The sequence below is a fragment of the Dasypus novemcinctus genome, chromosome 5 (assembly GCF_030445035.2).
Source record: "Dasypus novemcinctus isolate mDasNov1 chromosome 5, mDasNov1.1.hap2, whole genome shotgun sequence".
Classification (NCBI taxonomy): domain Eukaryota; kingdom Metazoa; phylum Chordata; class Mammalia; order Cingulata; family Dasypodidae; genus Dasypus; species Dasypus novemcinctus.
In genome coordinates, this window is record NC_080677.1 from 65,079,178 (window position 1) to 65,094,746 (window position 15,569).

Sequence of the window (15,569 nt, forward strand, 5' to 3'; positions counted from 1 at the left end):
TCTATTCCCACAAGTCCAATGAGCTAATTTGCAGGTTTTCCTTCCAAATTTTTGTGAGCCCAGGGTTTAGTTTGCAGTGTCCTGCTTGTTCTCCTGGCTAATGCTTTGGCCACTTTCTTGGGGGTAATGGGGTGGAGTGGCCTATTGGGGCATTCCTGCTTCCAGTGTCCTTCCTCCTTGCAGTACGTGCACTGATTTCACCCTAAGGGTGGGCCCCCCTCCTTGGGGCAGGGGCATCCCAGTTTACTTTCCTTGATCCAAGGTTGCTTCTTTCAACTATTGCTGCTGCAAGAAGGTCTGCTTTCTTTCTCATTTTCTGGTTTTCCTCTCTCCTGGTTTCTACATCGCCGTTGACATAACCGTGACTAACTCCATGAGCTGGGAAATGTTCATACCAGTGAACCGCCTAACTTCTGTAGCTGTCTTTGGATGTCAGCCTGTGATTGGGCAAAGAATGCTACATTGACCATTGTTTGGCTTTCAAGACTGTCAGGGTTAGGGTGTGTATACACAAAACGCCTTGCACAGTCACTCATAGAATTGAGCAGGACTTTCGTCGAGAGTCTATAGGACTTGGGTGGTCTTCGCCATGTTTACTGCCTTCTGGCCTCCAGTTCTGAACCCTTTGACTAAAGCCCCATGGAAAGTTTCTAGTAGGTTAAGCCCGGTCATGTCATCGGGAATCCCATTGGGGGTCCTTGTCTGGGACCTGTGTGCGGGCATATTGGTTACTGTCCAGGGTTCCCTCAGGTAGGTGCTCTTTGAGCCAGGTTAGAGCTGCTTGTGTGACTCATGTCCTCTCCTTGAAGTTGAGTAAGGTCAAGAGGAGTTGTTTGCAGTCAGCCCAGGCAGGTTTGTGGGTTTTTATGATGGACTGGAAGAGGTCCGTTATGACCTGAGACTTCTCAGAGTATGGTAGGGTGTGATTTTTCCAGTTAAAGAGATCAGTGGTAGTGAAGGGTTGGTACACAAACATTCAGTTGCCTCCTTGGATCTGGCCATCAGCACTGTAATAAATTGGAGCTCATTTTCACAAAGAGGTAGCTGTAGGGCAGCCCTTTTCCCTGCTTCACCTGTCCCCGGGGTTCTCCATGGTATGACTTGCCATCTTTCAGGGGTTTCTTCCTGACTAATCATCAGCACTTGTGCCTGGGAGTACAGCACTACACTACCAGGGGCTGAAATTGGTGGAGACAGTGGCTGCAGGGATGAAGAGGCTGTGTCGCTTGGAGAAAGCAGTTGCAGAAACAGTGGGGCTGTGTTGCTTGGAGAAGGCAGCGGCAGGTGTGGCTGCAGGAACATGGTGGCGCTGCTGCTCAGGGAGAGTGGTGGTGGGTGTGGCTGTGGGAACCATGAGGTTGTCCTGCTCAGGGAAAGCAGCAGTAGGTGGGGCTGCAGGAACAGTGAGGCTACGCTGCTTGGGGAAGGCAGCTCATCCCCATTCCTCAACACTAGCTAGGTAGGAGCAACAGCATAAGGCAGCAGGAGGTCATTTTCATCTGGCTCTTCTAGAATGGGTGGGTCATAAATAGATTTCAAGCTCACTTTCCCTTTGCAAGGCACTTGTTTGGCCTGGTTACCTGGACAGCACCTCTGGGCTTTTGTGTCAGGTAAATCCTGGCTTCTTTAATTGCACGTTTTGGGAAGCAGACTTGGCCCAGTGGTCAGGGTGTCCATCTACCACATGGGAGGTCTGTGGTTCAAATCCTGGGCCTCCTTGACCCATATGTAGCTGGCCCATGCGCAGTGCTGATGTTGGCCAAAATGGCCTGTGGCACTAAGCAGCTCCTTTCCTGTGGCCGATTCCTGCGTGCGCCAACCTGAAGTCTACCTCTTCCCTCAACAACAGAAAGCCAACAGCCAATCGCGCATGCTAACCTGAAAACTGCCTCTTCCCTTAACAACAGAAAGCTACCAGCCAATCTAAAATGTGCTGTCCTGTTCACCAATCCATTCATAAGATGCCACCTAAACCCAGCCTATCCGTGATTGCCACTTCTCCCCCCGCCCCCACCATAACCCATATAAGTTGATGTACTCCCTCAATAAACCGGACCTGTGCCACAAGCCTGCGTCTCCAGAGCAGTTACTGTGTGTTCTGTGCTCTGCCGTCCTTACCTCGCGAGGCCACCATCCCGCATCTTGCCCCTGCCGCACAGGTGGGGCTGGAGAGAGTAGCGGAGACCGGCGGCGACACTGACATGCTGATGTGCGCAAGGAGTGCCCTGCCACGCAGGGGTTTCCCCCGTGTAGGGGAACCCCACATGCAAGGAGTGTGCCCCATAAGGAGAGCCGCCCAGTGCTAAAGAAAGTTCAGCCTGCCCAGGAATGGTGCTGCACACACGGAGAGCTGACGCACAAAATGATGTAACAAAAAAAAAGAAACACAGATTCCCATGCCTCTGACAACAGAAGTGGACAAAGAAGAACATGCATCTAGCAAAATGGACACAGAGAGCAAACAACAGGGGGATTGGGGGGAAGGGGAAGGGGAGAGAAATAAATTAAAAAAAATAATAATAAATCTTTAAATAATAATAATAATAATTGCACATTTCCTCAACCAGGGCTGATTTTGACTCACAGTGTCCTGCCAGGCATCAATATATGGGAAATGGTCAGGGTGTTCTGGTTTTCTGGTTACCACGTCATGGACTTTACAGATGGTCTGGGGGTCAAAGGTGCCCTCCTGGGGCCAGCTCATGCCAAAAGTCAGCCCTTCTAATTCACAAATTGTTCTAAGCTTCCCTGGCTGAAACTATGCTGTATACACCTCCAAGGAATACCTGGGGCAAGTTTTCAAGCATATTACCTAGTGGGATCCTACTGTGTGTGTTCCCCATGTTTCCACCTCAGCACTGCACAACAGTCACTCAGTCTTTCACTTCGTCTATCTCCAGCCATGCCCTTTGCAGGAACTTATGGTACCTCTTAGCTTTAACAGGTCAGTATAAACCCCTGACTCAGCTGAAGAGCCCTAGAGGGTGCCTTCACTGCCCTTGATCAGATGAGATCACCAAAGAACCGTGGATCAGGACTCCACTCTCACCCCGCAGAAGTATGTCTCTGCATCTCACCACAGTCACACACATACACAGCTGCCTGCTTTCCTTTCCTTCCTCAGACCTAGAGAAGATGGCTCCCTCCCTTCTCCTTGGGAGTACTAGGGTCTTCTCAAGAGCTGATCAGGCTCCCCCCCTAACTTTTCAGAATTAAGTTTTTCCTGCACTATGTTCCCGGGGGTCTTACCCATCTGGCATGTGGAGCCCCTTGCTTCATTCTCAGGGTCTTCTTCAAACCCTCTAGTGCCTCCAATTTCTTCCAGGAGGGCTCCAATGGAGTCCACAACCTCCTTCTGGACTAAAGGCATCCAAGGGCACCCTGAGTTGGGGTTCGCCTGGGTCCTCCCAGCCTTCTTGGAGGTATGTGAGAGGGGTGACCAACCCCTGGCCTTCGCAGCAATCCTGGATGAGCCCCAAAAGATATAGTAGCAGAGATAAATTGGTGATCGTGGTATTGAGGGCCAGGACACGAGACTCTTCTGAGAAGGAAGGTTTATTAACAGCCAGCTGGGCCCAGTGGACTTCAGTCCAAAGACCAGCCCCTGAATAGGATTTCTTGTCAGAGTCTTAGTCAGTGACCCGAGGATATCGGGAATGAAAGACAAAGAGAGATTGGGTTCAGGGGATTGGAGAGCATTGATTTCTCAAGCTCATCAGACAACTTTATTGAGTCGAGGGGCTAGTATATATACCGCTAGCATACGTGACATTCAGCACAAAATCAAGTTACCTATTACTCTTACCTCATTCTATATTAACTAGTGATTGATGAACACCAACAAACTTTACTGGAACTATTATTATAAAAATCAGTAACTATACTCATAAATCTTGTTCTATATGTTATTGTTCTGCCTGCAGGTGTGCTTTCCCAGCCAAGATTGTGATCTGCACCGATAATCACAAGGGACAGTTTGACTCAGTGGTCAAGGAAGTAACTTGGTTCCATGGAAACAACATGCCTTTGTTTCCCACAATTTCTAGGTCCCTTTTATATAGAGGATGTAGGAGCAGGGGTCAAGTGGTGTTTTAATGCAAAAAGGATTTCTTTGTTAGTTTCTTAGAGTTTTAGGGGTTTGTTTGGATACCAGGTAGGTTTGGATTAACATACCACCCACATACCAGGTAAGCTTGAATTAACATATCCCCCACATTCCATCTGGATGTAAGTTCAAACACACATTCAGTCTGCATCCTTCTTGAATATTCAAAGCCTATAGAGCCTATATCACTTAACTGGCTTTCCAGAAAGTAGGCAAACTTGGATATAGAATTAGATGTTTGAATTCATGCATAGGCCACATTAGTGTCACCCACCACAGAAAACTATCCTCCTTGCACTTGTTATGGTCATTGTTTTAGTTCACTGCTTTACTTGATTTGTTAGTATTTGATTTAGGATTTCTGCATATATGTTCAATTAAGCTTGGCCAATGATTTCCTTTTCTTTTTCTGTCTTAGTGGGGTATTCTTTACCATTGATATGCTACTGTTGGTTTTTTCAGAGTTTTTTTTAATTGGATTAGGTAGTTTCCCATCTTTTTCTGTGTTCTGGAATAGTTTGTATAAAAGAGAGGTACAATCTCTTTTTTTAAAAAAAGAATTAGAACATACCATTTGGTGATGACAAAACTTTGAAATATTAATTTTCTTTGTGTGATAAATCCTTTATCCATTTTTTTCTAATTTTTCTTGGGCCTATATTGTCAAATATTTTTCTAGAAAATTTATGTATTTTCTGATTTTTCAAATTTATTGGTAACAGTATATCAGTCAGCACAGCTGCCATAATGCTGGATAATCGTCCACCCAAAATGCACATAAAGCACCCTGCATTCCATCTCACACATCTGCAAGTCATTTGGGCATCAGCTGACCCCCTAGGGCTTGTCTTGGTTTGGCTCCATATTTGAGGTTGGACCCAAGTCTTCCTGGTTTTTTGTCTCACATTCTCTTTGGACCATGTTTTCTCATGTTGATGGAAGTACGGGTGGGATAAATAGAAACATGTGATGCTCCTTAAAGTCTAGTTTCACATTTGGCACTCTGTCACTTTTGCTCATTGGACTCACAGTGTCCAGCCTAGTATTGGGTATGGGGTGGATATTCTCTACCTCTAAGGGGAACTGCAAATTTACATGACAAAAGGCATTGATATAGGGGGAGATGAAGAATTGGGGGTAATTACACAATCTACCACAGATGGTATTGTGTTAAAATGTACTTTTAGAGTCCTTTTCTGTCCCTTTTTGCTGCTGTTGCTCCCTATTCTCCTTGATAGTTCAGGCCAGACATTTGTCTATTTTATTAGACTTCATATACAGCTAGACTTTGGTTTTGTTAATAAACTCAGATTGATTTTATGATTTTTTTTTATGTTTCTTCAATATTTATTTCTCAGTTCCTTCATTCTACTTTATTTGGGTTTATTATTTTGTTTTTCCCAGTTTCTTTGCTCATTTATATTCAGTCTTTCTTGCTTTCTAATGCATACATTTAAGGATATAAATTTCTTACTGAACATTGCTTTGGATGTATAATAATGTACTGCTTTCATTATCTTAGTTCCAAGTTTCTGTAATTTCAATTTTTAAATGCTATCTTTGACCTAAAAGTTATTTAAATGCATGTTTTTTATACTTACAGCTATGTGCAGAGCTTTTGAAAATACCTTTCTGTTGTTGATTTCTTTTTTAATTCCTTTGTGGTCAGTGAACAGGAGGTATGTATGTGTGTATTTGATTTTTGGGATTTCTTGATGACTTTCTTTGTGGATTATGACCTGGTCAATTTTCAGAAAAATTCTATGTAGAAAAGACTGTGCATTCCCTTTTGTCCCCTTTTGTTGGGTCACAATTATATGTATATATTAGATCAAGGGTTCTTAACCTTTCTGGTTCCACGGACCCCTTTGCCAGTCAGGTGAAAACTACAGACCCTTTACTAAGTTCACACTATATACTGTGTATTATTTAATAAATATATCACACCTGCACCAACACATCCCTACAAGAATGTGTTTTTTTGAATTTCAATTCAATCTCATGGACCCCTTGTTAAGAACCCCTCTATTAGATCCTGCTTGTTAATTATGTTATTCTAGTCTTCTCTAGTCTATCTTATTTTCTGCCTAATTTATCTTTTGGGTATGAGAGACCCAAAATGTCCCAGTAGAATTGTGGATTAGTCTGCTTCTCATTGTACTTCTATTAGTTTTTATTTTATAAATTTTTGGATTGTGCTGTTCCTGCATAAAGGTTAATAAATGTTATGCATTCTTAGTAATCTGTTCCTTTTTTCAATACTTCGGAGGTTGAGAAACCTTACTGGGTGACCAAACATTCTGGTTTGCCTGACACCAGGGGGTTTCATGGGACTCAAGACTTTCAGTACTAAATCCAGGAAAGTCCTGGGTTATTGCAAATAAAAATGTCTGGCAAAGTAATATGACTCTGTATCAAAATACTTTCTGATACTCGAGATACTGATACAAATCGGACTTTATCTCCAAAGATTGCTTCAGTGCTCCTGTATAAGTTAATTTGGAGCTATAAATACAGAATTTACCCATTTGGAGAGGGAATTTCTTCTCAAATAAAACCTGAAATTAGAAAAAAAGTCTTCATAATTTTTCACTTGGTAAATGGGCATCCAGACTAATCCATAAAGATATAAGCCCTTGTTGAAATCAAAACTGTATCTTTAAAAAGGTAAATTTTACTGTTTGTAAATTCTACCTCAATAAATCTGAATTTATGAAAGAAGGTCTTCTCTCTAGATATATGTGTATATATATATATATTTTTTATTTCTCTCCCCTTCCCTCCCCCCACTTATCTGCTCTCTGTGTCCATTTGCTGTGCATTCTTCTGTGACCACCTCTATCCTTTGTGTCATCTTGTTGTGTCAGCTCTCCGTGTATGCATGGTGCCATTCTTGGGCAGGCTGCACTTTCTTTCGCACTGGGCGGCTCTCCTTACGGGGCAAACTCCTTGCACGTGGGACTCCCCTCCTCAGGGGACACCCCTGCGTGGCACGGCACTCCTTGTGCACATCAGCACTGCACATGGACCAGCTCCACACAGGTCAAGGAGGCCCGGGGTTTGAACCGTGGACCTCCAATGTGGTAGACGGACACCCTATCCATTGGGCCAAGTCCGCTTCCCTATAATATATATATATATATATATATATATATATATATATATATATATATATTTTTTTTTTTTTTTTTTTTAACTCACAGATTAGTTCCTAGTCTGCTGTAGGGTAATTTTTTTTTTAAATAGACGTACAGTTTAGATAACTTGCAGGGACACATAGAATGAAAAGTATGCTTCAAAATTCTTCTCTGTTTTTTAGGAATGATGTTTCTGTTTGTGTAACAGAAATTACTGACTCAATAGTTTGGCTTAAACAACTGGAATTACTGACTCACGGTTTTGACACCAGGGAAAGTCCAAAATCAAAGCATCAACAGGGCCATGCTTTCTCTCCAGAGTCTGTAACATTCTGCTGCTGGCTGCCAGAGATCCTTCGGGTGTCGTGCCTTGTTTCTCTGCCTCACATCACGTGGTGATGCTCTCTCCTTTCTATTTCGGGTTCTGTTGACTTCTGGCTTCTGGCTCCTCCCATGGCTTTCTCTGTCTGAATTTCTTCTGCTGAAAAAGGACTCCAACAGTATGGATTAAGACCCACCCCATTCATCTGGGCCACACCTTAACTAAAATAATGTCTTCAAGATATTCTATTTACAATGGGTTCACACCTGTAGGAGTAAAGATTAAGAACATATCCACATTGGTATATATAACTCAATCTTCCACACTATCAATAATTCCAAACACTTTGCCTCTGTAAGTCTAGTTTTAAGAATATGTCCTAAATAAGTAATCCAGGATGTGAGCAAAATTAACTATAATATTGTCATTTTAGAATTTTATGTAATAAAATTTTTGAAGCCATATAAATAATAGGGGATTAGTTAACAATTAAATTGTGAAATGGTCAAAAAATTGAATACCTTACAGCCATTAAAAATCATGTCACCTAAGAAATTTTGATGAAATGAAGACAATTTTAACTCAAAATACTAGGCAAAAAGTAAGATACAAACTACTGCATATAGAATGATACTATTTTTATTAGAAGGAAAAGTATTTTTACGCATAGGAAACCTGGAAGGACACACACCAAAATCATAAAAATAGTCTTCTCTGGGTGGTCTTTTTATTTATTTGTATTTTATAAACAGTAATAAGAATATATTATTTAATTTTTTAAAAACCTCCCACATATTCTATTATTCTATATAAGATTAGTTTTGGGTACAAAATATTCTATTGCAAAATTCCAACATTTTGTAGTACTTATGTATTAATTAGATCACTTTTAACCACTCTAAGAGGTCTTCTACACCAATGGGATAGGCGTTTAAGAGGGGCATAGTGGTGTTTTCAAAAGTCAAGAGCTTTTTTTTTAGGTACCAGAGGCTGGGGATTGAACCCTGGACCTCGTATGTGGGAAGTTGACACTCAACTACTGAGCCACATTGGCTCCCCTGAGTTGGTTTTTTTGTTTGTTTTGCTTGTTGTTTGTTTTGGGCTTTAGTTTTAGGAGGCACTGGGAACCAAACCGGGACCTCCCATGTGGGAAGGAGGCCCAACAGCTTGAGCCACATCTGCTCCTTCAAGAGCTCTTTAAGAAGGACTGAATTTCAAAACAGGGACTTTGGACAGACACAGAGCTACATGAAGGAAGCCTAAGGACTTACTACAGTTGTTCCTAGAACTTGGAAGACAAAAACAGAAAGAAGTCTATGAAGACCCTGAAGATAAATTTACGTAGGTGTGCTGAAAACACCGTTACAGGCTTTTAGTTTGCCAGTCAATAGCAAGTCCACAGCTGAAGCCCAGGTCTGTTTTTCAAAGTCCTTGAATGCAAAAGATAGTACCCTGCCATTTAGGTTAAATGAAGTGGTATGCTAGTAAATGTTTAACAACTGGCTCTCCAAAGGTTAAAACAACAACAACACCTATATGCACAAAAGTTTATTATAAATTTTATCAATATTAAGAATGTGTAGCACACAATTTAAAAATAATAAAGTACAGAATAATTTTTATTGTCATTAAATCTGTTACATGATTTTTTTTCAGGATTTATTTTTAAACTACTTCTCAACCTTGTACAAATTATTGTCATTAAGCTGAAACTTCTTTCAGCTTCAGCACTACTTTTTTTTTTTTTAAAGATTTATTTATTTAATTATTTATTTCTCTCCCCTTCCCCCCCACCCCAGTTGTTTGTTCTCTGTGTCTATTTTGCTATGTCTTCTTCTTTGTCCACTTCTGCTGTTGTCAGCGGCACGGGAATCTGTGTTTCTTTTTTGTTGCGTCATCTTGTTGTGTCAGCTCTCCATGTGGGCAGCACCATTCTTAGGCAGGCTGCACTTTCTTTCCTGCTGGGTGGTTCTCCTTACGGGGCGCACTCCTTGCACATGGGGACACCCCTGTGTGGCAGGGCACTCTGTGCACACATCAGCACTGCGCTTGGGCCAGCTCCACACAGGTCAAGGAGGCCCGGGGTTTGAACCGCGGATCTCCCATGTGGTAGACGGATGCCCTAACCACTGGGCCAAGTCCGCTTCCCAGCACTACTTACTGCAATAGTGTTTTCTTTTTAACTTTTTGTATAATTGCAGAAATTAGAGTACTGTCTGATTCTATGGTTATCTATAAAATCCTGAAAATAATTCAAATACAATTCATGCTGTAAAATTAAATTTAATGGATATATTTTTTCCTCATAGCTAGCTATGGTGAAGTTAGTCCTTCATAAGACCAAGTAGATAGTTCTAATAAATTAAAATGATTAAAAATGATCTAAGACTATTTCCTCAACTCTGTGTAAAACACAATGTAATGGCTACCGATACAACAGACTTTCAACTTTAATCTGCATTATTATTAATATTTCCTCCAACATTTTCATAATTCTAGAGTAGACAATCAGCAAAACAATAAATTAAGCACTGATTTATAGTGCAAGCTAATTTCCGTGATGTAAATACTCCCACCATGGCCTTATTTAAGCTACTAACATGAAGTCATTGAACTTGGAATTAGGAATTAATGTGCAACATTACATCACTATGTGGTATAAATGTAGCAAAATCAGTAAGAAGTAAAGAATTTTGAGCATTTGGTACCTTTTTTTCAGTAAATTAGAGAAATTTAATTTGTAAAGTTGGCAGTGTTTAACAAGGACTGGCAGAGTTCCTAAAAACTGGCTCTCACTGGCTAGTCTGAGCCAGCCTTTCTCCTCCACTATAACATTTCCCCACAGTTCTATAAGTCTTACAAAGTCTCTGACAGAGGCAAAACTTCCACTGGAATTCACAATGTTGAGCTCTGTATGTATGTTTCTGTTGGCTCCTGGCTGCCTTCACTAGGGTAATTCTTTTTAACACTGAAACAAGCACATGGCATAGAAGGCCTCCCTGGGGTCTACACCTGCACTGCTGAACATGTTTATAGTTGGTTACTGATTGCCAAGGGATCAGAGGGCAAGTGATTCATCTGCTATAATCATTTGTACTTCTCGATTCTTCTGTTTGCCGCCCTGTGGAGACACTCCTCTTAAGAATCACCAGCTTGCACCTCTAGACCACAACTCAAGATGCAGGTAAGTAAAAGATATGTATTCTATTTTGGGCAGTCCCTAACAACTCAAATTTCCTAATTCTACTAATGAGATAGAAGAAATGTGTTCATCTGTATAATTCTATTAACCCATTGTTTTTCAGGCTTGGAATATCTATAAAGTTTTATTTTTACTAGATACTATCTGGATGTTTGAGGGACAAAAATTTAAGAGTGAACTCTAGGAATTAAAAACTATGGTAAATGAAATTATTTTTTAAATGGAAAAACATGTTCTCAACCTTGAGATGATTAAAAAGGTATACAGAAACAACTGGATTTCCTCATTAAGAATTAGTATAAACTGAAAGGAATCAGATTTTGTAGAATATCAAGCTCTCTGTGTAGCTTCATCAGTAACCCCAAATTTCTCTCATTTACCAAAAGAAAAGCATTTATTTATTTATTTTATTTTTGGTCTGAGAAAATCAGATCTATTTTTAAATTATTTCCCCCATTGTAGTAAGTTGGAAACAATATAAGTCACTTATTTTAACAATAATATCAGGAGATTTTTCAACAAAGCATTTACCATAATTGAAAATAACTATAGCTCTTCTGATAATATGGTTAAACTGAGATAGATTGATTCTTCCATACCAAATCTTAGGTAACTGACAAACTTGATTTTTAGTGTATTCATAAATTAGGTTTGTATACAGCATTAAAATAAAGCATAAGTCTTCACTTACCACAATAGTAAGTGGTTTGTATTTTATATGTGACTTCTCAAATAAAATACAAAAATGGGAATCAATTAACTTAGATGGCTTTATTAGCTTTGCCACTGACTTCCCACTATCTTAAAATAGGCAAGTAGCTTCCTGGAAAAAAAATTATATAAAATAAGAGATATATTACTCCTAATTAAGGTAATACACACTTTAAATACAACTGACATATATAAGCTTCATATGAGTTTATCCTTCTGGGTGCCTGAATGTCAAAAATAATCATTCTTTCTTTCTTAGAGCTGCGCTTTGGAATTTTTCTGTTTTTTCCCACTCCCCCAAGCAACCCTCCCCCATGATAATCACACTGATGGAGACTGTACCCTGGTTTCCGGTTTCTCCCTTGATCTCTGGTCAAGGGAGAAATAGCTGCTGTGACACCAGCTTTGGCGGGATACAGGACGGAGACGGGGTGGGAAGTGGACGGAAAACTAGCCCTAAGTGAGTTCTCCCTATACCACCCTGCCCCTGGTTCCAGTATTTGTTCTCTTCAGAAGAACAATGACTCAATACAGCCTTGGAGGGCGTGCCTGGAACCAGTTATAAACTGACTTTTATACGAGAATATTCCCCAGGTTGCAAACAACCAGTTTCTAGAATACAACCTCCTTACATGTTTTATTAAGAACATCCTGCAATACAATTAGTCCAGTGCTCTTGGCAACATACATCTCAGGGAAATTTGTCTAATGTTGAAACACAGGTGATTTTTTTACCTAGGAATACAGCTTCAGTATTCAAGATTTTCCTGACAACCTGAATCCAAAAGTAGTAAAGACAACAAGTAGAAGCTGTAGAGGCTTGAGAATTTGTATAAGGCTCAGAAAGTACTAGTAATGGCCAACTTTTGTGTCTGTCTCTTTACTTCCCTTCAGCGATGCATATTTACATCCTGTTTGTCAAAAAAGTAGAATAGGTTTCCATTTTTTCACAGTTCCTTTAAATAAGTTTAATATTCTGGTTTCTGAAACATATTTTTATTCAGGGCTAGAAAAAAAAAATCCCCCAAATTCTTGATCCGATAGAATTGAAGAATCATAGAAGGAAGAGCCCTTGAAGAATAATATGAGGATGAAAAAAGATGTGAAGTCAGAAGATGAGTGTTTAATACCAGTATTGCTGCTACTCCCCTTGGTGACCAAGCAAGTTGCAGGGCCTTTCAGTTTCTTCATCCTGCAAAGTAGAAATAATCTTAGAGGTGTGGCTGTGGTAAAGCTAAAAGAAGGTTATTAGAAAATACTTTGTAATCCAAAGGGCATCAAATGGACTCAAGGTTTTCGTTATCATCTATCCAATCTTCCATTCAAAATACAAGACTAACCAACCGCTACCATAGCTGATAGTCTCTGCATGATCACCTCCAGTGATGGGGAGCTCATCTCTAGCTTAACTGCAGCTCTAATTGCTAGATAGCTCATATCTATATCTATATGTGTATCTGTATCTGTATCCTCCAAAATCTGCATCCTGAGTAATCTTGATCATCCATTTTAGCTAAGAGCTTCACTACAGGAAGAAACAGGTCAGTAGTTACCTATTCAGTAGGAGCAAATACATGGTAACATTTCCCATAGGGCCTATAACCCGCTGCCCTTGCTGTGCTTTATTAACCCATTTATCTTGGTCATCATGCTGACTCCAGGCAAGTAGAGTGAGCTTGCTTTCCCTGAGCTCCAGGGGTGACAGGTGAAAGGGCTCATGCACTGCCCAATAGGGTAGCCCCTAGCCACATGTCACTGCTTAAATTTAAATTAAATATGATTTTAAAATTAGTTCCTCATTTCATATGCTCAATAGCTACAAGTGACTAGTGACTACCTAGCCAGGATTCTGTTAAACACTTTACATGCAAGCACTAAAACTTCAATTATGGAGGTTTAATATCCCCTGAAGATACTTACATAGTTAGAAAAAGAGTTTCTTTTATTCTTAAGTGAAGGTCCTAGTCTTCAAACTACCAACAATCTTAAGGAAACAGGGATATTATCTATTGGTTACCTATGAAGTTGTTAAACAATCATTTCCATATATTTGGAGATCTGAGTTTCTCTCTTAGGGAGAGGTCTATAATTCATGAGGTGCCAAAGATTAGCATTAAAGGAAGTTGAGACTTTAAACTGGCAAATATTATTGCTCATTTCTTCCTGATATACTAGACCAGTGACTAATTCAACGACAGAAAATGGTGAAATAGCTGCTGTTACTTAGCTAACCTATTTCTTTCAACATATAGCCGAGTAAGGAAGTCCTGGATGACTACTATATATAGATCTTTTAGTTTTCTCAAAGGACAGAGAGGGTCCACACAGCTTTTGTCTTGAAAACATGAATAGAGATAGATTGGGGGTAGGAGAGGAAGGTGTACTACAAAAGAATAGGAGCCTCTTTGAGAAGCATATTCAGATATGCCAGAGCTTCAACTGAGAAGAGTAAAATATGTACATCAGGCTAGATCAGCACTTCAGAAGACTGCATCAGTAATTTACCATCTCACAAGCTCTTCATTTATAAAATAAGACGACACACTATTCTAGTTCCCCAGACTGTCCACTTCAGTTAAGAATCTCTCTTTTTAACTTTATAAATATAAATATATAGCCTGTGTACTCTGTTACTGAGTTTCTTTAAATGGTAGTGAAGGGTCCATATCTAGGACTCTGTGATTTGAAGGTATAAGGATAATAATGAGTTTTTACTCTGCTGGGATTTTTATTCAGTTCAAAATTAAAATAGATAAGATAGAAGAGTGAATTCTTTCCCTTTTATTATATTTAGGAATAGGGGAGATAAACATCACTCTTGGGTGATTTGTATGGTCTTGTCCAAGGCAGATGGGATTTTTGCAGAGTTTTTTTACTTCTAAAATCCTTTTTCTGCTGCTCCTCTTTGGTCCTGATTTTCAGGAAGCAATACAATGAGGGAAAAATCTGTGCTTGATTTAGTGCATTTGTAGTTTGTTTTTATTTTAAAATACCCATGGTTTAGAGTTAGATAGTTAGGGAGTCAAGTCCACTTATATAATTTTGGGAAGACACCTATGTCTCAGTTTCCAAATTTCATAATGGGGATAATTACATCTTCTTTTGTATGTTATGTAACTTAAGTACAATGTCATAAGGGAATTCCTGGTGCAATATCTGGCATGTACTAAGAACTTAGTAAAGTTGATTATTTCTCCACCCCTTCCATTGGAATAAATATCAAAACCATAAAAGGAAATTACCCATATTTACCTGTTTTTGTAAGATTCTTATTGGGTCTTTATTCTTCCTTGAATTTTTTTAGGTTTGACAGTACTTAGGCTATGAACTAAGGGATCCATGTTATATGAAGAGACATTTAAAAGATAGCCTCAAATAAAGAAGAAAAATGAAATAAAAATAAATTAAATAAATAAATAAAATAAAAGATAGCCTCGCATTCAACTTTGTCATTTTATGTGCCCTTTTGTTACTATGACATAGAATGAAGCAGACAAGTCAGGATTTTACAGTATCCTCTTTGATCCTCTTATTGGGCAACTGGGAAGACTCCAAAGAAGTCATTCTATATATAGGATCCATCAGGGTGATTCAGGCAATCCTACTGTTCTAGTTTACTAAGCTACCCAAAGTAGACACCATAAAAAGTGTTGGCTTTAACTATGGGAATTTATTAGCTTACAAGCTTACAATTTTGAAGCCATGAAAATGTCTAGATCAAGGCATCACCAAGATGATGCTTCCTTCCTCAAGACCAGCTGCCAGTGATCCTGGGTTTCTCTGTTACATGGCAAGGCAAATAATGATATCTGCTGATCTATCCTTTCTCTTCTGGGTTTCATTGCTTTTAGCTTCTTGCTTCTGTGGCTTTTTCTCTGTGGCATAGTTGACTTTGCATTTTCTCCCCAAACTTTCCAATTCTTTCCCCCTCCAGTGGAAGCAACATTCCATTCTTAAATAGTTAAAAGGTAAGCCATGTACCATAAATGCTTGGTCTCTTCTCCTAGAAACCTATAAGGATATCTGTTCCATTGATTACATTCATACAATAGGTCTCCTACATACTTACTGTAAATATGTAACTTCTGCCTA

General features: G+C 39.7%; 1 protein-coding gene across 1 annotated transcript in view; it reads left to right on the forward strand.

Annotated features, from left to right (window-relative positions):
* The first annotated feature begins 10,648 nt into the window (after positions 1–10,648).
* The window catches only part of SRI (sorcin), a 30,628-nt gene continuing 25,707 nt past the window's right edge, over positions 10,649–15,569 (forward strand). The window contains exon 1 of the mRNA XM_004478083.5: positions 10,649–10,748. Within this exon, the coding sequence (XP_004478140.2) occupies positions 10,743–10,748 (6 nt within the window). The 5' untranslated portion in view covers positions 10,649–10,742. The remainder of the gene's footprint in view (positions 10,749–15,569) is intronic.